Below are 22,638 nucleotides of genomic sequence, written 5' to 3'. Positions count from 1 at the left end.
GTAAACCAAGGAGGATTACTCTCAGTGAAAGGAGTGGTTGATTTCCACAGATGGAACTTTTACAGCCAGACTAAAAAGTCAGGAATGTGGCCACAGTTATGAGTTTGGCCAGACACATGTTGAAAGTTAAGGATTATCAACATGAATATTAAAATCACCACACAGGACATGAAAGTTTTAAACAAGACTGGATAAAAATTCAGGAAACTCCATCAAGAAGGAGGATTGCTGGATTAGATTAAATTAGATTAAATTTAAAGATTAGCACTTCAAATAGAACCATTACAGGCCACTAAGTTACAGTCTAACTTGGGCAAAGGGCCCAGGGGCTGGAGAGCCAGTGATCGGGAAAGCATGGGCAAACAACCGGGGCTGGAGAGCCGATGAGCAGGGCAGCTCAGGCCCACGGCCCGGGGGCTGAAAATCTGGGGTGGTCAGCAGACAGACAGGATTACGACACTAAGGGCCAGATAAACATAAACAAAAGTGGTTCGGTGGGATTTTTTTTTTTTTTTTTTTTGCAAAGACAGAGACGAGGTCAGGGCCGCCCCAGAGGCCGAGCAGGAAGCTAACAGCACCGGGAGGATCCCGCTGGAGGTTTAGCAGAAGGCCAATGGCAAAGGCAAGACCTCTTTGGAGGCCGAGCAGGGTCCAGAATAGGATCATAACACCATTTGTAAAACTGTTTTAGCTTGTAGTTTACAAATAAATGCCCCGACACGTAAGAGCTAGCTTGCACTTACAAATAGCATTAGCTAGGGGAATGTTAGCTTGCTAGCTTTGGTTGATTTAGTCAAGTCATGCTTAAAGCTTGGAGCTCATTCAGCTCTTTTTATTTAATTTAATATAATGTCAAAACTATTTAAATGGCATTAATGTTACAGTACAGTTTTGGTTGTTGCTGGTTGTGGCATGTGGTGTGAAGCTATGTCCAGGGGGCTGGGAGTGCCTTACACGTTTTGTTTTTTTTCCTCCATTTCCGTAGACGAGTGGAGGTGTTGTGATGGTGTTTGTCTCCCTCTCATGTCCGGATTCACACCAGCACTCTTGTGTTTCCGCCACCACACATTCGAGCTTTATCATCATTGGCACAGCTATAATTAGCAAGCTAAAAAAAAAAACACACACATTTCTGAAATATAACACAATGCACATATAAAGCAAAATTTTTATATTTATAGTTAAAAATCACACAAGTTCCATTGAGGTAATATGTCACGGTGGCCGAGAGGTTAAGGCGTTGGACTCGAAATCCAATGGGGTTTCCCCGCACAGGTTCGAATCCTGTTCGTGACGTTTAAGCTTTTATTTTGTAATTTCCACAAACACCGAAAAACAAATGCCAAACCGAGCCAAGTACATGTGCACGCAACGTTAAGCTGCAACGCATTTTAAACGTGAATAACGACGCACTATTCGGACGCAGTCTTGTTCCAACCACCGTGAGCATGTCTGAGGCCATAATTTGGATAGTTAGCCTAATAGTTAAACTAACGATTACATACAATCAATGGATAATGTGGTGTGTAAAATAAAATAAAAATACGCGATCGTTAGTTTTATTGCATTATATTTAAATCTCACACGTGTTCTGTTCTCGCGTTGTCAGAATCCACTCGGTAGAAACCAATCGCTGTCTTTCTGCTTTTTTATACACACGTCAGCGCGCTGTCTGCTTACACTTGTAACTTCATTGTATTTACAAAAATAGACGCCCGGTAACTCTCGGTATCTGTCAACTCGACTGTTTAAGAGAGCGTAAAAAGAAATTTCCATGTGTATCCCCCCCTTTCCTAGGGAAGATAATGGAACCGGCCGAGTCATACAAAACTGACCGGCAGCCTGCGCTGACGTAGTTCTGGGGCGCATTGTCACAGCAGAGTAGACCGTGTGGTGAACAGCTTGTACTGATTTTAAATAACGTTTCAGTATTAGTGTTGTTTAGGCATAAAATACCAGGCATTTAATATAAGATTTCTCGAACAAATGCAACGTTTTAGGGGCCACAGTTAGATATAGACACACTAGTCGAATAGCAACATTTGGCCAGACTGCGCGTCAAGCAGTTCCTTATACTCAAAAGAGACACACAAAGGAAATGCGGTCGATTGGTTTAAAAATATTGTTGTCTTAGTGGCCTAGGGAGAAAATAACTGTTATCGCCAGGTAGTTCGCAACACAAATAATATTTCAAGCCTGGTGTAACCTGCAGCCAGTGGATCGTCTTTGTTAAAACAGATACAGCTCAGATTTGTGTCGCGACTCTAGGTTTGTCAGCCGTGTTAGTATCATCTTATCTGACGGTTTGGCACAGCTGTATTGCTAACTCGTCGAGGGCTTACCAGTCACATTAGCGCGGGCTTTCCTGTTATCTAATGTGTAAAGAATGAAGCTGCCGTTATGGCGATATTCGTGAGAAGAAAGATGCCCAGAGACTCATGTCCTCAAAGAAAAAGGAGGTAGCTAACTGCGAGCTAGCTAGCGTTTAGCGAGGTAGTCGCCCGGCTAGTGTTAGCTGTTCTGAAGAGGGCTGTTATCTTCCACCTCTTTCTTCCTGTGTCACAAGCGTTTAATGGGATTTCAGTTGATTGCTGTCGATTATCTAAGGAGCTGACCGGTGTTGGCCCCATTACGATAACGTTACGGTTTGGAGTAAGGTTTAGTTGGCATTTGGCTGACAGGCTAATTAGTTAGCGGAGCTAAAGCTAACATAGTAGCTAACCCTTACAAAGTGACGCCAGCCTCCTCTTACTGCTGGTGAGTTTAAGTGACAGGAAGGGAACCGAGAGTGATTATTCTTCTACGAGACTAACGATGGCAACCCCCACAAACGAGGCCTTGTTTTTGATAAAGGATGTGAAGCCTGGGTCGAAAAATTTGAATATTGTATTCATCGTTTTGGAAATAGGTAAGTAACCGCACAGTTGCGCCAGAGCGTTTCTCCCCATACCATCAACTCGTCCTTTATTCTGAAAGGGGCCAGCGATAACGTTACCAACATCACTTAAAGTATGGTTTACGGTCATCAGGGATTCATGCTCAATGAACCCATGACTTTATATTCATGTTGTTGTTGTCTAATGCACAATCGGACTGGAATAATTGGCCTAACTAATTCACATCGTTTTTTTTCTTTACATAACTTCAAGACTTCTTTGCTTGTTTACCTTTAATCTACTTGTTTACGATTTGTATTTATCTGCAATTTTAGTTTAATAGACTGTGTTTTTGACATACTGTTATTTGGTCTGTCTTTAGCAGTTAGATTGTGTGATAGTAAGTTTTTGAAATGAATAAAAAAAAAATTGACCCTTAGTTAGAGATGTTTTGAGCAGATTTTATTTAACTATCCTTGTTTTGTCACATCAGGAAGAGTAACCAAAACAAAAGATGGCCATGAGGTGCGCTCATGCAAGGTGGCAGACAAGAGTGGGAGCATTGCTATCTCTGTTTGGGATGAACTCGGCAGCCTTATTCAGCCAGGGGACATCATCAAGCTGACTCGAGGGTAGTGTACCTATACTTAAACACATGACATTAACACTCCTTTCTCTGTTGATTTTTAGACTCATAGTATTTACTAAAAGATCATAGCCCACATAGATAACTGAAGTCGACAGGTGTTTTTGGGGGGTTTTTTTTTTTTTACCTGGGCACCTTGGTCTTAAAATTTAGGATAAGTAATCTTTTGTTTACATGAATTTAACATGTGTTTTCTGTGTTAGCTATGCATCTATATGGAAAGGGTGCCTAACCTTATACACTGGAAGAGGAGGGGATCTGCAGAAGATTGGAGAGTAAGTAATTGGCCACAAATCTTTAATACTTCAGCCAAGTTCCTGTCTCTGTGGGAATTCTGGTTGTCATATCTCCTCTGCGCAAACATCGTTCAAGGCCAGGGCATGTTGTGAAGTTTCACAGTACATGTAGGTTTTAAAACATGGTTTATGAACACCAATGCACAACTTTATTTCTAATAATTAATTCAAGAGCAGTCAGGTATACATTTCCACTAAACACCTGAACAAATATTACTCAATCACAAGAAATCACATGTACACTAGTCTCACTCTGGTTTTTAGCCACAGTGAGGGGCCTCTTGCAGAGAATTAAGTCTCAATGTTTTCCTTTTTTAGAAAGATTTTAGAAAGATCTAAATCTTTTAAAAGGTGTTTAAACATACTAGTCAAACACTGTTTCAAACTTTATTTGCAGCCAAATAGTGTTCTTGGTTTTTTTTTTTTGTTTTTTTTTTTTCCCTGAATGATTTGTTTAAACATGGTGTCTCCACAGGTTCTGCATGGTGTATTCAGAAGTGCCCAACTTCAGTGAACCAAACCAAGAGCTGCTAGCCCAAGCAAACCAGCAAAACAAGTCTGTGAGTAACCATGCACCCAATTCCAACTTCTCATCTCCAAACGCCTCATTAAACTTCGATTAGAATATTCTCAAAGAAATCAGTCCAACTAGTATCCCTCCCTTTTACAATATCCAGATATCTTTTACATATACCTCATTTTGATGGCCTACATTAAAACTTTAAATGTATTCAGGTCATTTGGCCTCTTCAGTGGTGTGCTGGTAGGGTGCTAAATATAACATTGTCTTCCACCATTACAACAGGGTAAACCAGACCAGAATCAGAGGGGAAACTCTCCGCCCAATCAGAATTCAGGTACACCTGCCCCACCAGGTCAGTATATATTTTATTGAAATAACCATTACACTATCAGTTAACTGGCTTGCAGGAAATGGCAGAGTTGTGTATCTTCTGTGGAATGGTACACATTGATGGTATCAGTATAAAATGACTGTAGAATGTTTTCAATATTGACAAAGATAAAATATTAACAGCTTTTGTTTGTATACATAACATATTTTTTTGACTCAAGAAATCAAATTAAATGAGGTGAATATGACAAAGGCAGTATATAATTTTTATTTGCTTAATTAAATCTGAAATTAAACATTGCTCATAATTGTGAGGAGAGTAAGAGGCACAATAGGCCTTTTTTACAGGAGACATTTGGACTTGTCATAGTAGGATAAGCACAGGAAAATGATCTTTTTTTATAGTGTCAAATTAAGCCATGGGTGTGACAGTGAGCCAGTTTGCACAATAGCAGGACCCTGAAACTGAAGCAGTTAAATGGAATTAAGTCATTTATTATATTTATACCTGTGCTTTTCCCACTGTGACCTTTTTATATGGCGAAAGGCCTATGAAGGATGAAATGTGTTTAAAGATGCATATTTTACATGTATTTTCCAACCTACAGGTAATGGTGCCATGCAGCCATTTGCCAACAACAACAACCCACCCCCTGGGACAGCCCGTGACCCTGCATTTGGGAATGTTGGGCGACCCAATGGTCGGTCACCTGGCAATGGAGCACCTTCCGCTTCTGGACCCCCAACAGCCGCAAAGTCCTCAGTTACCATAAGCAACGGCAGGGACCCACGCCGTGCCAAAAGATGAAATTGGGGTTTTTGGGGGGGGGGGGGGGTCAGGTGGGGGGGAAAAAAAAAAATTATGGACATACTCATTTCCCCCTTCCCCCTTTTTTAACCTTTCTGAGCCTTCCTGATCACAGTCTAGATTGGATTTGAAAATAATGAATAACATTAGGGACTATTTGCATAATTTTTATACAGGCTTACAGTCATATGTGGTGTTTGTCATGCATAGTGCAAGTAGTGCTCTCAGCAAGCAGCACAGTGTGATTGTGATCTACCATTTAATGCACTAGCAGGACTTCTTGTATAGTCAAGCCTTGATGGTTGAATTGTGGTCAGCCTTCTCACTCTACACCCCTGTCCTCTAAATCTCACTGCAAATTGTCAGTTCTGTGCCAGTGTTACTTCCCCCCACACACTGTCCTAGACCCCCCCCTTCCCTGTTCGAACTATACACCCTACTTGAACACTTGATGCACTTTCTTCTCTTAATTTATGTCTGGGCAAACTTGGCTGTCATTTAAATCAGGAAATCAGTTTCTGCTTTTTAGTGGAAAAAAGGCCTTAAGTTAGTGAAAATGAGTTGTTGGACTGAATGCACGAGCGAAATTCTGCAAAGGGTCTTCCCTCTCTTAACCAAACTGTATCCGAAGTGACTCTGTGAAAGGAAAGGTGTTAGTTTTGAATTTTTAGACTGTTTTTCCATAAAACATGTTTTTTTTTTTTTTTTTTTTTTTTTTTTGTGTTTGCCATCAATTGTACCTTCATCAAGGTGGGACCACTTAAATACTGGCAAAATGGTTCACCAAATAAATTTTACAGTAATTTTGCTGCCGTATTTGGTTTTCTGTAGTCTGTTTGAGAGTTAGACAGGTTAATAGGTTTTAAACTGCCTGGTATAGTCATTTGGCAAGAGCCACTTTTCAACCATTAAGATGCAGGGACCTTGAGTAAAGTCTCTCTCTCTCTCGCTCTCTCTCGCTCTCTCTCTCTCTCTTTCTTTCTCCCCCCCCCCCCCCCCCCCCCCCCTCCCCCTCGGATGCAGAGTTTGAACGAGTACCAACTGTACCATAGGCAAACCCCTACATAAGAACAGGGGTTGCCTGTTTCCCAACAAGCCCTTTAGATTACCCCTAAAGACCCATCATGGTTAAAACTGATGCTGGTACTTTTAGACCTCCTTGCTGTCACTTGTAATGTAAAATGCCCCACCCCCCACCCCACCCAATTCTAAGGCATGATTTCATGCTACAGCTCCATCTAGTGACTAGAAAAATGAACTACAGTTCTTTTGGAAGGTGCTTTCAAAATATGACATGGAGCAACTTTTTTTTTTATTTTTATTTTATTACTTCCCTTGTCACAGTTATAATGAAGAGTTACGATTTATAACTGAAAGCATTTATGTTAGGTATTCCGTTTTGAAGCAATGCATTGCATACAACCAAAGCCAGTGTTTCTTCATATCCTCTGTTGCACCAAGCACCTGAACATTATGGTCTGCATGTGTCTTGCCCCATTTCACATATGCCGCACTTGCACTTTCTTCTGCTTTAGTCTGTCCTTTGTGCGTTTTTAATTACACAAAGGCGCCTGTTCAGAATTTGCTGTGGGAATGAAAGAGAACAAACATCTGTGATACCGTTTCATCTGAGTTGAAACTAACTATGTGAAATGTAGGACTGAAATAGGGCAATGGGGAAATATTTATCTGAAGCCCTAAAAAAAAATTGTCCTAATATGAATTTTAGCCCGATCATTGATTTTCCCCATAATCCCACATGCCTCTAAACCACATGTTCACAACATGTTTATGTGTCTCCACTGCCCCTCATGAGAGAATTGATTGTGACACTGCAAATTGAAACACATGAGAAGTGTGGCAGGAAATGTGAGACACTCGTGTCAACACAGATGCATGTCATGAGCTGTGAACTTCCTCTCATCAGCAGCACCAATGAAAAATGTAGTCAAACCTCCTGACTTACAGTGTTTTTGCTTTCACAGTCGCCAACGTAGAGGTTCAGCCTGGGTTGTTACAGTTTAAAAATTTCCAAAATTTGTGGATGAATCATCTCATACTTTTCTTTATGATATAAACAGTAATAAGCACCAAAAAAACAGGATGTGTTACAAAACCAGATCCAAAACTGAAATAACTATGTCACATGAACATTTCTGATATATTTTATGAATCTCTTGAATATCTGTTGAGTATTCATCCAGTGTTTATTTTGAATCATAGACTTCACATGAAATAGCAGTTTCTCTTTTGATTTTGCCAGCAGTGTGACAGCACATCCCATGACACTGATGATTCAGATAACGTGGTTTGGGTTATTTCTGGGGGAAGAATTGTGGTTCTGGCGTAACCACAGTGACTTCTGAAAGTATTCAACACTCATGTAAACAAATGCTTGACTCAAATAGAAAATAATTGATGGTGAGCTAAAAACAGGAAAAAGAAATAAGGAATCATTTTGAAAAAAAACATGGGACTGGAAATTAATAATAATAAATACATTTTAGAAAAGAATAATGTCAAGATATATGGCTGTAGTCCAATACAAACACTTCATATACAGTGTGATAATTGCAATTAAAAAGTAAATAATTTAAAAATACCTTTCAATATACCAACATACAGTTTAAAGTATACCACACCTGAAGAAATGTGACACTGGTGACCTTAAACACAACTTCCAACTATATTCCAAAGATGAGATACTTTTGCTTTCATACATAAGAGTGAATGTATTAACGATCTTCCTTTTTGAACTCTCCAGCAAATCCGAATGTGTGTATATGAGGTAAACAGGGAAATGACCCACTGGTTACTGTGAGGGGAGGGGTGTAGAGAAACACAGTGTTTGTTCCTATTGTCTCCCGGTCACATTGTCACATTAACTCCTACAAAGAAGACGCAACAATGACTGGTGAGTGTTGAATAATAACTTACATTTATTTATTTAATACATACATTCAAAGCACACAGGCACTTTTGATATCTTCATGTCCCACTGGAATATGTAACAGGCAATTGGGTTAAGGGATATTTACTCTTCATTATCCTGACTGAAATACACCAGGCTATGATTATTCCTTTTAATACATTTTTTCTTTGAAAATATTAAAAGTCATGTTTTATTGGTTCATTATATAGTAATGATATAGAAGGCTTATTCCCATTAAAATGTTATATTTGCTGTGTGTTAAAAACTATTACAATTATTTCATGTATATTCTGTGTCTGACATTTAATCTTGGTTTGTGTCCTCAGATCCCAACACATCTTCCTTCATCATTGACTTTGGTTCTGCTTATGATGAACTCAACTTCACTTATAACTACACAGAGTTCGTCCTCGACCCTGAGACGCAGCCCTGCGACATCTTCTCGCCCTCAGACGCGGTGATGGTTGCGCTCAGTGTATTTTACGTCCTCATCTTTCTGCTGGCGATTCCTGGAAATCTGGTCGTGGGGCTGGTGATTGGCCTGAACAAGCAGTCGCTGACCCCCTCTGACCTCTACCTCTTCCACCTGGCGGTTGCGGACCTCCTGCTGGCCATTACGCTCCCGCTCCTGGCCGTGGCCGTCACACGGGGCTGGGTGTTTGGAGATGCCATGTGCAAAATTGTCACCATCCTGCAGGAGCTAAGCTTCTACTCGAGCATCCTCTTCCTGACTTGCATCAGTGTGGATCGGTACATGGTGATTGTTCGCGCTATGGATGCCCGCAAGGGCAACCGGCAGGTGCTCAGCTGGGGGGTTTGCGCTGCCGTCTGGGTTGTGGGGGCCTTCCTGTCTCTGCCGGGACTTTTCAATTCCGCATCCTCTTCTCAAAACTCGAGTCACATCGTGTGCAACGAGCGGTACGATCCCAGCAGTGCCAACGAGTGGCGGCTGGCCACCAGGATCCTCCGCCACACTCTGGGGTTTCTCGTCCCCTTGGCCGTCATGCTGTCCTGCTACGGAATAACCATCCGGCGCCTCTTTGCCATCCGTGGGGGGTTTCAGCGGCAGCGGGCCATGAGGGTGATCGTGGCGGTGGTGGCGGCCTTCCTGCTCTGCTGGACGCCGCACCACGTCGCCGTGATGGCCGATTCCTTTTTCAGGACCAAGATTGTCACCTACAAGTGCGAGGCGAGGACGGCCGTGGACCAGGCCATGCTGGCCACCCAGAGCCTCGGCCTGCTGCACAGCTGTGTCAACCCGGTGCTGTACGCCTTCGTGGGGGAGAAGTTCAGGAGGAGACTTGAGCAAATACTGAGGAAGATAGGTGTGCTCGAGAGGACATCAGTGTCGAGAGCCAGCAGGTCTTCACTGTCATCAGAAATCACATCTACAGTCATGTGAGAACACCCAAGGGACTAAACTATTGATATAAATTGATTAATTGATTGATTTGCTGCAGGATCTAGAGTGTTGGACATCAAAGCACTAGTTTGGGTAATTCAGCATTTTTTTTATTGCAGCTCATATTCAATGGACTTTTTAAAAACTAAATCTTTTTTTTTTTATGACAAAATTTGAGTTGCTTTGAACATTTCAAGAAATTTTGTAAATATGTTTACACTTTGTCCCCCCCCCCCCCCCCCCCCCCCCCCCACCCCATCTTATTTAACTTTTTTTTTTTAATGAACGTTTTGTTTTTGTCTAGCTTTGAGGAAACTGCGCAAAACATGTTTGACAACTTTCAAATTGACGTGTGACTGTATTTCAACACAATAATTCTGTGTCACAACACAGAGACACAGTTGTTGCTGATGAACGACGTGAGGAGCAGCAGAAAGCTCTGGGAAAAGCTAGAACTCAGCCTCAGTCACAGTTCAGTGGCAGAAGGTGAAATATCTTCCTGTACGTACACCATGAGAGCGTGGATCATCAAGACCATTTAATGTGATTCAAATTTACAAACCAATGTCACTTTCCTTTTAAACAGCATTTTACCTCCAGTATAAGCTGAACTGTGCTATCAACTGCAGCAGAAACATAAAACTATCTTGTGTATTAATGTATAACTTTATGTAAGTTTTTCTCGTCATGTTTTGAAATATTTTTTGACTTTTTTGTGTATTAGCTGAAGATAGCAGGTTGTCATTCACATGCCAAATAATTTGCATGTTCTGTATATTTGAAATCCTCATTAAAGTTTCATATAAACTTGTGCACTGCTCTGTGTTTATGATTAACATCTTACATTTGACATAAACTGCGCCTAGATCTCACATGGAATCAATCCAGCAAGTAGTGTGGTTATTATTATTATTATTATTTTTTTTTTTTTTTTTTATGTTCACAGCCACAGAACCTTGTTAGGAAAAAGTAGAAGTTGTAATGATGGCAACAGCAACATTGCAGCAATAACTGGAAGTTCCAAAAAATTCTGTGAAACAAAAGAAGAAGAAAAATGTTTAGTTTTTTACTATACTAGTCTTCCTACCATAGATTCAGGTTCAATTCATACCACAAAGCCAAATCAGAACTAAGTGTCCCAGTCGCTCTGGGTAATGCACAAACTTTATTAGGGCTGTTTTTCTAGTAGAAACAGATGTTTATGTTATTTAACCTATCCCCATTGACATAAATGGAGTGGACAAAATAGTAGAAATACTGTCCATATAACACTGTACAGCTCAACAACATCACAAACTACATCATTTAAAATGATCACACCGTTGAATCAGCACCTCTCTGGACCTCACCTGTCTTAAAAATGAACATTACAAGGTCGTATTTATGGGAGGGCTAGGTGTACCTAATGAACTGCCAACTGAGCATATAGCAACATGCTAGCAGTAAGGTTCTAGCAGTGTGTTATGTTTCTATTAGACAAACTTCTGACTAAAATTAGATTTAAAATTTGACTTTAATAACACTATAACATTATTTACAGTTATAATTTTTATTTTTCTATGTGGTCAACCAATTATCTGAATCGATAATAAGCATATTTAAGTTTATTATTATTATTATTTTAACCGACTGCCATAAAATAAATGTATTATTCAAAACTTTTGATGCCGCATGTCCCTGACTGTCGTCATCGCCCGGTGGACTTGCGCAGTGTCCCGCCCACAGCACTCTCTGATTGGTTACACGTCATAACTAATGGCCTATCACCTTTGAAGGCCACTGGGCGACAGGTGCTCACGCCGTGCGGTGGCTCCTATTAGCGCAGCTCCGGTGAGTGTCAAAGGTGAGGCAGCGCAGGTTTGCAGAAGTTACAATGAACCTCACAGTCTGAAGCTCCTGAAGCTGCAAAAACACCACAGTCGTATGAACTGGGTCTAAGCAGGAGAGAGAGAGAGAGAGAGAGAGAGGGGGATGCTATGCTAACTGCTAAGCTAAAGTAACTAGCGCTTTAGGAGAGTGGGTAACCGACTGTGGAATTAGCAAGAAAGCAGCTAAAAAAGAAGGAGAGAGCTGTGACTGCTTCAGCAGAACCTGTGTAAATTTAAATTCACACGTATGTAGGTGCTGTGATGAAGAAAATAGCAACATTAACTGGTTTGAGTTAGAGCAGCAGAAAACACTGCAAGTAACAGAAACACTGGCAACCGGAAGTGAGACAATGCGCCAACCATAACATGTGAGGGCCACTCAGCTTTACTTTACTTTTACTCAAATTGAAGTAAAATTACTTGTGTAAAAATATACTTAAATAAAATACAAAGTAAGTTAATCAGTTTATCAGGGACACTTAGCTAAAACTAGTGCAGTTTGATACAACAGTCCAGCGATAAACCCTCCCTCATGAAGGTTATAATGTTCTGTTCCAGTTTTTTTTTAGAGGTGCTGAGAGGAACTGTGGGATTATTTTGGAAGATGTATAGTGTGTGGTGCTGTACTGCATTATACAGAGAGAGGTTTTTGTTTTTTTAGCTTACCTTTATTGATATAAATGGGGAGGACAAAATAACAAACACCTGGACATCACGGCAGGTGTTCATAGACTTTGTGTGAAGTAGTTTTATGTTGGTATATTGGCTCCAAATATTGATCGTCTCCTTGATTACTTATAATAGGAATCAGCCCAGAAAGAAAATACAGATATAAGTACTGTTAATTTTGAAAAAAAAAAGCCTTATTTAATTGCTGTATACCACCTCAGCTTTGCTCTTAGAAGTACAAAATACACATATTTTAATAGGTGCACAGTTCTCAGCATACAGTATAAATGCAGTGATAATATTTTCTTTTTCATGATATTTGAGTTTGACCACCTCAACAAAACTTGGAGGCCAGCTCTGTTCTCTACATTTGACCTACAAATTAAATATCTGTCTCATACTGACCACCCCCCTCCTCCGTGCCAAGTGTTGCACCATCTCACATGTTCTACTGACCTCAGGTTGGCTAAAAATGACAAGGGGGCGGGAGCTTAGCAGCGAGTGGGCAGACGGATCACCATGCAGCTGTCATTGTAAGGCTTGCTGGGCTGTGACTGTCATTTCCCCCTTCGGACTGACTGGCAGAGGTAGGGGGGGAGATCATGAGTGGGGTGGCTTAGCTCATGGGACAAGGAGGGGGGGGGCACTGTGCAACTTTCTGGACGGGACTTAATGCTTGCATTCAATCAGACGCCAAGCAAGAACAAACCTGAAGGCTACTGGGAATAAAAGGAAACTCACAGAAGACTCTCGCACACCTTGTTCTGCAGAGAAGTAACACACCACTGGGAGATGGTTACAAAAGGCTGAAAAGTCAGAGAACATCAGGAAAAGGAGGGGAAAAAGCTGGGCCGTCACTTTCAAGAGACAAGTCAAGGGAGCTGTTAATGCAACATGATCTAGTGGGTCTTGCCCTAAAAATACCTCTGGGCAGGAGAGAGGCAGCTATCTCTATCTGCTTAATTACCTGGTAATCAACGGTTTCTTTTTCTTCTTTTGACAACAGCTGAGGTCAGCGAACGGAATGAGAAGAATTTATCCATGGCAGATATGCTTCTGAATATTTTAATTAGCTTTTCCCAGTAAATGGAACGTATAGACTATAGACTATGTATCTTATATTCAGAAATGTGAGAAATTTGCTAAGTATAATGTAGCCTTTGTTAAAAATTGCTCATAGACACTAATGCCCAGGCTTAATTTTGGTGAGGGCCCAGTCAGTGTTATAGTTCTACGATTTAGTGCGACAGTTACAGATTCCATAGGAGGATCTAGCAAATCAGTTCAACCATGAGAAAAGCAGAGGTGCAAATGACCCTGAAAAAAGGGGCAGATGAAGCAGTGGCGCCCCCAAGCCCTATCATCCCCCCAAAACGGTCCAAAGCAAGCCCAGAACAAGCTGTCTCAGAATCTCGAGGACTTGGTCATCCTACCCCAACTCCGCCTGTTTTTATACGGAAAATGAGGAACGCCGCCGTAGGGACAGGCTGTGACATCCGTCTCAAGGTGACTGTGGCTGGAGACCCCCAGCCGTCCCTGTACTGGTACCACAATGATGACCTCCTCAACATGGAGAACCAGGAGTATGGAGGCCTCTGGATTAGGGATTGCAAGCCCAGTGATGCTGGCCTCTACACCTGCATTGCCAATAATCACCTGGGAGAGGCTCGGAGCAGCGCTGTACTTGCTGTCTTGGATCTGGGTGAAGGTAGTATCAGTTTTACTAGCATTTAGACTAGTTCTCTAATGGGAAGGATGTGGAACTACTTAAACATATTTAACACTATACTCCAAATATTTAGTAACCAAACCTATTTTTGAAAGTAACCTTTAATTGATTGGAAGAACTACAAAACCTACAGTTTCTCCCAGACACCCTGATATTTCTCCTGCTCTACAATTACCCAATGCATGTGATTTGTCAAGATCACTGTCCCAGAATGCCATAGTCATCCAAAAGGCTCAGCCTCCATTATTCAAGAATAGGATAGAATTGAATAGAAAATAACATAATCCATAGTGTAGTATCTGCTGGAGATACTGTTTGGATGTTATAACACTCATAGTCATATTTCACTGTTCATTTAGGGCTAAAGATTGTTATCATTTTACTCTCAACTTTTGTTCCCCAAGCATAAAAAAATGTGGCTATAAGTCATGATTGCAATAATCAAATAATTTCATTTTATTCACGTGATGTGGCACCTAGTAGACATAAAATAGACGAAACAAAATCTATAAAGCACACAGGGCCTTGAATGCACAGAATGAAATACTAATGCATATGTTTATACAGTATACAAATACTGTATGTTTAGATAAAGAAATCTAGCTCAGAGGTTTTGGTTTGCTCTACAAAATGTATATTCAACTTTTCCTGTAGATATTGTTTCTGCACACAAATATAATCTGCCACAACGGGATGTTATTCCTGTAATGCATTTTAAAAATTCTAAAAGTTTCTTATAATCAAAATTTTTGTTTTGTGTCCTTGTATATTCAAATTTGAACCCAGCACTTTTTTTGTATTAATAAGGGGTTATACTTTTACTTATGAGGTTTATAGCTGTTAGAGATTAGAGAGAAGGCATCTAGAGAGAAGGCTAATTAGATTTCCACCATGGATGCAGAGTCATTGAAAATGAATCATTTTTGACAGACTCAGCCAAATCAAGCCTCTGAGAGTGTATTAAAATCAGATTCCTCAATGTCTAGCCAAGGATGCTCTGAAGGCCAGTGCTGCTCTTCTGTTAAAGATCTACATGCTGATCAACAAAACCTCTTTTTATGCCTCATGTGATCTTCAGTGCTGATCTAAATTCAGCTCACCTGATTGCTTTGACCACCTCAGCTGCTTTGAAAAATGACATTACCAGCTCTACAAGTATGCCCTTCATATATCAGCTCAGGCACTTTGTCATTGTTCTGCAGTGCTCAGCATTAGTGTGTGGTGGAAACTCACTCTTCAATTTAGTTCTGCCTTTTCTTGCTGAGAGAGTATATGTGGTGTGCATTTGCATGCACAAAGATGTCAAGACTCATCACTGCAAAATACAGTTCAATCGGTTGAACAAAAGTAAATTTCTGGCAAATGATAGCTGATTTTCTGGTGCTGTATAAAATAGGACTTGGCGTTTTCATAACAATGCCTGCTGATTTTACGCTACAACAAGATGCTTTGTGCAAGCGAGGACAAAAATAGGGCACTAAAAGAGTGGGGATGTCTGCAGAGGGGACAATGTGATGATGCAGAGTCATTTTAGTGTGGGAACCAACACACCACTGTGTATAATATTTCCATATATATATATATATATATATATATACACACACACACACACACACACACACACACTCAGGCATAGATATTTATATATTATGCATTGCTTTCAGTTCTATCACTATGTCGACATCTTGATAATGTATTGCAGCATCCCATTAGGGGGGAAACTATATTTGGAAATACAGTACAATACAGAAGTGCTCTTTCACCACATCCTTGAGATATAGTGTATTAGCAGTAATTTCACAGGTAACAGTAGACATTACAAAAAAAAGGGAGGTTTCTTGTAAACAGACACAAAGACAGTCTATTGGTTCACATGGACCTGTTTCAAGTGAAATCAAACTGTCCATTTCAAGACTTCCAGTAAGACAAGAGCACTCGTAGCATTTGTAGTCACTGAGGATTAAACTAGTTCTGTGCTACTGGACATTTTGTATTGTGTTATAATCAAAATTATGTCAGACTATATAGATAATGTGATTTTCTGCCATGTAAGTGGGGCAGATACTTAATATCAGCAACAGTAGTAGTCCCTCAGTGTCGGTGACAATCCTATCAAGACTCTTCATATCTTCAAACAAGGTTTTGAAAATGAGAAGTCTTCCCTTCCCTCTCCATTTTAACCTTCAGTTTGATTCAGTTCTCTGCTGCTTTGCCATGTGCATAGTCTACAGCTGTCCCATCACTCAATGATACTGCCCGAACTCTTTCTCTCTCTCTCCCTCTTTGAATATGTCTCTCTGTCCCGCCCCCCTCGTCCACCAACTCTCCCTAGTTATTTATACAGTGGAATGTGCCAGGCCTCAGATTTTTGTGATGTTAGCAGGCCAGCGTCTCTCCTGTTACACAGGAAGACATCACTGCTAATTTTAGCCTGGCGCTGTTCAACTGTTTTATTCCCTCCACTGATCAGGGAATGGGCCAATTTTGAATCCGTCACATCTACTTAATACCCAGGAGCATAAAGATGTCCGCCACCTGGTGTCATATCATGCATCTGTGAGCCATACTGTTTCTTTATCATGTTTTGATTTGGATTGTGCAGTTAGTTCCACCTCTCTAGGTATTTTGACTTGATTTCCACTTTACATTTCACCTGTAACTTTGATGTGTAAGGGCCTATTTACTACTCAATCAGCCATTCATTTATTTCACAAATTAAAGGAAAGTGATGTTTATAAATGGAAAGTAATAGATGAATGAATTTTAAAGAAACCTAACTCCTAAAACCTTAATTGCCACTTGGGGGCAATATATGAGAGCGGTGAGAGCGAGCGGAAACAGTGAAGTCACGGCCATAAAACCAAAACGATGAGCTGAAAGACAGTAGATTGCTCCGTAGAGCTGAGAGCAGCTGCAGAGTAGGGTGATAATTCTCTGTGGGTTGGTCACCCCAAGTGACACCTTGATCATTATGCGCAGTCATTTGACCCATTGTTCATATAGAAGCATTGATTAGTTTGTTAGAATATATTTGACCACGCGGGGGCAGCAGGAACACGCTGTAAACAGAACATCGATCAAATTTTTGAGCTGACATGGTTCACTTTTCCACATCCAGCCAATACAGCAGCTGTATTCAGCTGTCATTTAGAGTCATGTTTAAGGCTGTACAGTAAGCCACAGGTCGTAAATTCAAATAAACAGGCTAAAAATGCTAAAAACCTGCATAGAGCTGAGTGTCTCTGCAGTGTTGGGTGTTTAATCACATCTCATTAACTTAGTGATACTGATTTTGTATGAAAAAGCTGGATTGCCTGTTGAAACTATCCAGTGAGATCTGTTATTGAGAACTTCAGATGCTGAGCGTGACCGTGGCCCCTTTCCAGTGTGTTTGGATAGTTTCCTCAGTGTTGTCTTCCTCTTGAACCATGAGTGTGACTGAACAGGTGGAGCTGCAGTTACACTGTGGAAATCCCCGTCCTCATCACGCTGCTTTACTAAGTAGATCAACATTTATGTAACAGACAAACATTTAACAGACAAGAAACCATTATGGGTAAAGAAGGAGTTTATTAGAATTGTTAAATGACTTGGAGTAACACTAGTTTTAGAGTGTATGAGAGATTTCTAGTTTCACATTCTGTAGAACATAATATAAAAGGGTAAACAGCTCATGAGACATGGGACATAGAGATGAGTAAATGTGGTTGCAGTGCTCAAATCTGTCCCAGGTCTTGAATTATTAAGCCTCTTAGAGATCAGTAGCCATTTTGTACAGTGTGGATTGAAAGGTAACTCATCTGAAATTTATCAGCAGTGTGACTGATAAATATGGCATTTAGTTATATTTATTTGCTCCAATTCTGTGGGAATTGGTATTGCAGTCACAGCATTGGTGCACATGAAACTGCACGGAAAGCAATTTACTTTTTACCTCTTGTTTAAAGCTAATTGCAGAGCAGTCTGCAACAGAATTCCACTTTCATTTTTTAAATATGGTATTTTATTTTACAATATTATGCTACTAATCTTCAACCACAAACCTATAACCAGATTCTGGATGTACAGTAGGCAGTAGGAAATTCAAATAGCTTTACAAAGGCATGGAAATACATTAAAAATAAAAGATTAAGATGACAGAAAAATTGCAATTAAAAGCAAATTAGAATATTTAAAAACATTTAAAATGAGTCATGTTAAGATAGCATAAAAGCAAATAGGAAACTTTTTCTACAAACACAAATATTCTAGCATAGTCTATAATTTCTGTCCATAGCCTGTGACAGAGGATACTGTGGCTAACACAAAAACATCACGTTAGTTTGTCACAAGACTAAAAAGCTGACAGACTTCCTCTCTGTTAAATTAATGCTGCATTCATATATACGAAAAGGAAAAAAAGAAGGGGCCCACATGAAGAGCAGCAACCAAGGAAACAAAAAGGCACTCTGAGATTACATAAGCATTGAACCTTGCAATTAAGCCTGTAGGTATCTGCAATTATGAAAGATAAGCACTGTGTATTTACTGCACAATGTGCAACAGTTAGGAATTTTATAGAAAGTATTATTTAAGTACCTTCAAATACAACATTGTAAATCAAGATTTAGTGCCAAGGTTTAATTAAAATGATCGATTTTCTTGCATGAGCGCAGTGTGATGCTATCAGAAGTGAAATGCCATTATTAGGTGTAGCTATTTCCAGGTGCTGAATTATACTTGGTGGTGTAAGCAGAAATGCCTTTCCCTTTCCCTCAGGGACAGGAAGTCTTAGATACTGAGTCATTCAAAATGTAGCATTTATAACATTTACAGGATACTCAAGAATTATTACACAAAATCAAACATTAGCAGCAACTGAAATTGTGATGTAGAATAAGTGCATTAGCTGGATTATGTCTTATGAGTGTAGTAAAGAAATTAAATGTATCACATCCCTTGGGCAGAGGATGGCTTTGTGTAGTCAGTGTAATCAGCCAGCAACACATTTGCTGTGAGAGCTAACAGTGTTCCAGCAATGCAGAGGAGTGAGGAGGTCCCTTTAGCCGTTGCAGCGATTCTCCCCTTCTCTACCGGCAACACAACATCGGCTCATTATACCAGTTGAAGAATATAGACACAGACACATGGGGAGGAAGGGAAAAATGAAAAATGTCAACCAATGCCGTAGAACACTGATCTCAAGAGGGCTGGATCACTCCCACTGGTTTTTCTGCCTATCGGTGTGCACTGCATGTGGGGTGGAACGCAGCGGGGGAAGATGCTTACACTGTCGCTGGCTATTGTGTGGACAGGGGGGGCTCCCTCAGAGTGGATGATATGCATTCAACAGACATTTCCACCTGCGGATGGAGGTCTCTGCTTTGTGCTGTTCAGAAACGGATTCTCTCAGAAGAGCTGCTGAGACTCTGAGGTGCAACTTGTTATATAATGGAGCAAAGTGCCTTCTTTCCATTTTTTCATTGCATTTGATTGAGAGGCTTTTACCTGCATGTTAGCAGACTTGTGGTATATAACAAGTTAAATCTTTTACATCCAAGTCATGTATTACTTGCTGGTGTCTTTATAGAAAATTTCCTGATTTAGGCTTATAGTAATGGCTCGGAACCCCCAGTGTATCATGGGGAATACCCTGCTGCCGAATGTAAGCCAAGACAAAAGGTATTTGTCGAGGATATACCAACAGTGGCCATGAAAATAAATCCAGACCAAAGAAAAAATCAGGCAAGTGCAATTTCAATTTTTGTCATTTATTAGTTTTACATTTTCACTGTACGTGTAAAGTATTTCATTTTGAATGTTGAGAGAAGCATTTTATTAACATTACTACTCAACAACTGGCTACACAATGTTTTCTTAGCTGACAGTGTCGGATGCAAGGAGGATGATTAAAGGAGACAAAGATGCTCTGTACAACCTTGATTTGAAAGGGAAACTAGATTAGACCAGTGTTGTTGTGGAGTATAGTTGCTGTGGCCAATGGAAACTTGAATTAGGACTTTGATTAGAAATCACCAGGCTCGAGGCACTGCCATGCTGTAGCTTTGAACTAACTTCAAAGAAGACTTTCAGAGTTGCACTAAAATCCTGAAACACTGATGTTTCTCAGACTGATGTGGCTCATACGGGGGGGGGGGGGTTATCACAGTTATTTGATTCTTTATTGTCACATAATACACTTTGTTAGTCACTTATGATAAATAAACTCTAAACATTATCTGACCCGAATATTAGTGTGAAACTTAAATCAGCAGAATTGAACAGATCAAGAGGAAAAATGAAAGACAAAACCTTTTTTCTTGTCCCCTCTTCAAAAATGTCACAACAACAAAGAGGGCAAAACTAAAGACAATTGGGGTTGCAATCAACAAAGCATAAAACTCCCTTTGGAAGCTCTAACTTGACATTTTTTGGTTTTCTCAGAGACTGCAGTGACAGGTTTATGAACCACGCTTTCCTGGGAATATAGTGGGATATGTATAGCAATACTCCATACAAACACCTACAATGTAACACTGCCGTCACACCCCTGACAAACCAAACTAAGTAAGATGTGTGTGATGTCTTATTTGTCTGATTGCAGATTCTTCCAGACCTGGATTACTACTCAAGGCGTTTGGTTCTTTTCACTATCATCTTGTAAAACCAATCTAATATACAAATTCAAGAACATGTCCATGTACACATTAGACATGGATCATCAGTAGACATTTTATTATTTTTCAGATTTTATAAATGATTACTGTAATGTACATGTGAGCACCGGTTCAGTATTTGAGATTTAAACTAAATCTACCAATGCTAATGAATGCTTTGGGGAATCAATAGTACGTTTTGTAAATATTATGTAAAAGTCTCATACTCATGGTGGCATTTAGGACATACTCATAAATAAAACATCTGCATCTCTAACTGCTTTATTAGATGATTATGTGGTATTCTGGGAAAGACATCGCATTGCAAATATCTAAGAGTTTTATTTTGAAATCTGCAATGGACTTATATGCTATAAATATTGCATGAATGTGCAGTGCAACCTGCTATGAATGTAGATGTAATAGCTGTGAGTAATATCATGAGCTTGACACATAGAATACACACCATGTAAACTATTTAGAGTTCACCTTTTTCTTAGTTTTTTTGTTTTAGTAGTGTCAAGCTTTTTAGTATGTGCTGTGTAATGTGTCGTAGATTTTGTTTTTATACTGAACCAATATCACCATTTCCAAATCTCCACATTATACTATCGTGTTCTTTTACAGCAAGAGGACAACAGATAGCCTCTGTTTTTTTTTTAATTCCACCTACTGTGAAGCAAACACCTCATGAGAGCTGCTGGGATGCCAATGACTCAATAGTGCTTTCTATTTTGAGTTCTACCAATGACTGAATTTTCACTGAGTCTGAGAAAAACAGTCTTTCAGATGATACAGCTGGAACAAATTTTAAGGTTTAAAAGGGAATCACTGATGTGACCAGTGTGATTCTCTTTCCATTTTTATTCCAAACGCTAATTTAACTTGTACTATTTCTAACAACCAATAGTGTTCTTCAAACATTGCTCCAGTACAAAATTCAGTTAAAAGTTTTGATTCAGTGAAAAACATTTTTTAGTTATTTGTTATATTTTTTTTCAGATTCTGAAACAACAGAGGATGAAGGTGACCAATTTGAGACCAAAGAAGATAGTGGGGATGTTGAGGACCAGGATGTGCATACAGGTATCCTCCTTGTTTCCAGTTTCAATTTTTTCTGTAGACAATTTATTATAGGTGGATATATTATTTCAGTTTTGCTCATTTACACTTAAAGCTGCATGACTTGATTGTTTAGCCACTTAGGGGCAGAGGAATGAGCTTAAAACACAATAATGATAAAGTTGTTGGGTAAATACCTATGGAACAACGTTAACATTCATTTGGAGTGGTATTTGTGTCTATGTGGTGAATATAAGCTTAACATTGGTGCAGCTTTTAGCCCTAATTTAGAAATATCTGACTTGTCAGCTGCTAATCGCTCTGGTGTGTTCGGCATATAGTGGCTAGATTGGCACTGTTTGGCACTTGGTAAGTAGTGTGCAGTCAGTTAAATGGAGCTTTTTTGGTGAAAACAGCTGCCTGCTTTGGCTTGACACAATATTGATGAGAGCAGAGTTTGCAGGTAGGAAAACCAAAACAACGGGCTGAAAGATGCGAAAATGCTGGTGGGAACGACAGAGTTGGATATTCATTCTCTGTGGGTTTGTCACTACAAGAGACAATTAGTCATTTGATCCACTGTTTATATTAAAATATTGGTGTGTCCTGAAAATACCTATTTGCTTATATGTACAATTTGTCATTGTCTCCACTTTACATGAGATGCAGTGATGGACAAATGTGCAGAAGATGATAATAGAACACATGGACATGAGGATCACTCAAACACAACCAGGCAAGAAAGAAACAAAGATTTTTTAAGAAGACCTAATTGTATTATTGGAGTCAAATTCTTTGATAAAATATTATTCCCAGCAGAATTAGTAACAACTTACTGAATCCAACAGATTTTGCTTCAAAT

General features: G+C 39.8%; 3 protein-coding genes and 1 non-coding gene across 5 annotated transcripts in view; all 4 read left to right on the top strand.

The window, feature by feature from the left end:
- The first annotated feature begins 1,214 nt into the window (after positions 1–1,214).
- trnas-cga (transfer RNA serine (anticodon CGA)) lies at positions 1,215–1,296 on the top strand. Its single transcript has one exon. It is a non-coding gene; the product is annotated as a tRNA-Ser (tRNA).
- A 544-nt stretch (positions 1,297–1,840) lies between these two features.
- nabp1a (nucleic acid binding protein 1a) lies at positions 1,841–6,295 on the top strand. The gene is made up of 6 exons (XM_071486889.1): positions 1,841–2,908; positions 3,370–3,508; positions 3,726–3,797; positions 4,294–4,378; positions 4,624–4,693; positions 5,280–6,295. Exons 1-6 carry the CDS (start codon positions 2,815–2,817, stop codon positions 5,477–5,479), a joined length of 660 nt encoding a protein of 219 aa, XP_071342990.1. The 5' UTR covers positions 1,841–2,814; the 3' UTR covers positions 5,480–6,295.
- Positions 6,296–6,430: 135 nt separating this feature from the next.
- Positions 6,431–10,624, top strand: LOC139626442 (C-X-C chemokine receptor type 2-like). Its single transcript, XM_071486771.1, has 3 exons — positions 6,431–8,393; positions 8,738–9,809; positions 10,207–10,624. Exons 1-3 carry the CDS (start codon positions 8,387–8,389, stop codon positions 10,301–10,303), a joined length of 1,176 nt encoding a protein of 391 aa, XP_071342872.1. The 5' UTR covers positions 6,431–8,386; the 3' UTR covers positions 10,304–10,624.
- Positions 10,625–11,588: 964 nt separating this feature from the next.
- spegb (striated muscle enriched protein kinase b) overlaps positions 11,589–22,638 on the top strand; it is a 35,619-nt gene continuing 24,569 nt past the window's right edge. Inside the window, exons 1-3 of one of the 2 annotated variants that reach the window (XM_071486420.1) lie at positions 11,589–14,058; positions 21,717–21,800; positions 22,446–22,512. In XM_071486420.1, the coding sequence (XP_071342521.1) occupies positions 13,641–14,058; positions 21,717–21,800; positions 22,446–22,512 (569 nt within the window). In that variant the 5' untranslated portion in view covers positions 11,589–13,640. The remainder of the gene's footprint in view (positions 14,059–21,716; positions 21,801–22,445; positions 22,513–22,638) is intronic. The other variant, XM_071486495.1, reaches the window with a different exon arrangement.

This window comes from Trachinotus anak, unplaced genomic scaffold (assembly GCF_046630095.1).
Source record: "Trachinotus anak isolate AG129_WGS33_773 ecotype Australia unplaced genomic scaffold, CSIRO_AGI_Tana_v1 ptg000001l, whole genome shotgun sequence".
NCBI classification, from domain to species: domain Eukaryota; kingdom Metazoa; phylum Chordata; class Actinopteri; order Carangiformes; family Carangidae; genus Trachinotus; species Trachinotus anak.
Note: the sequence above shows the minus strand (reverse complement) of the source record. Positions and strands in the feature narration are given on the sequence as shown.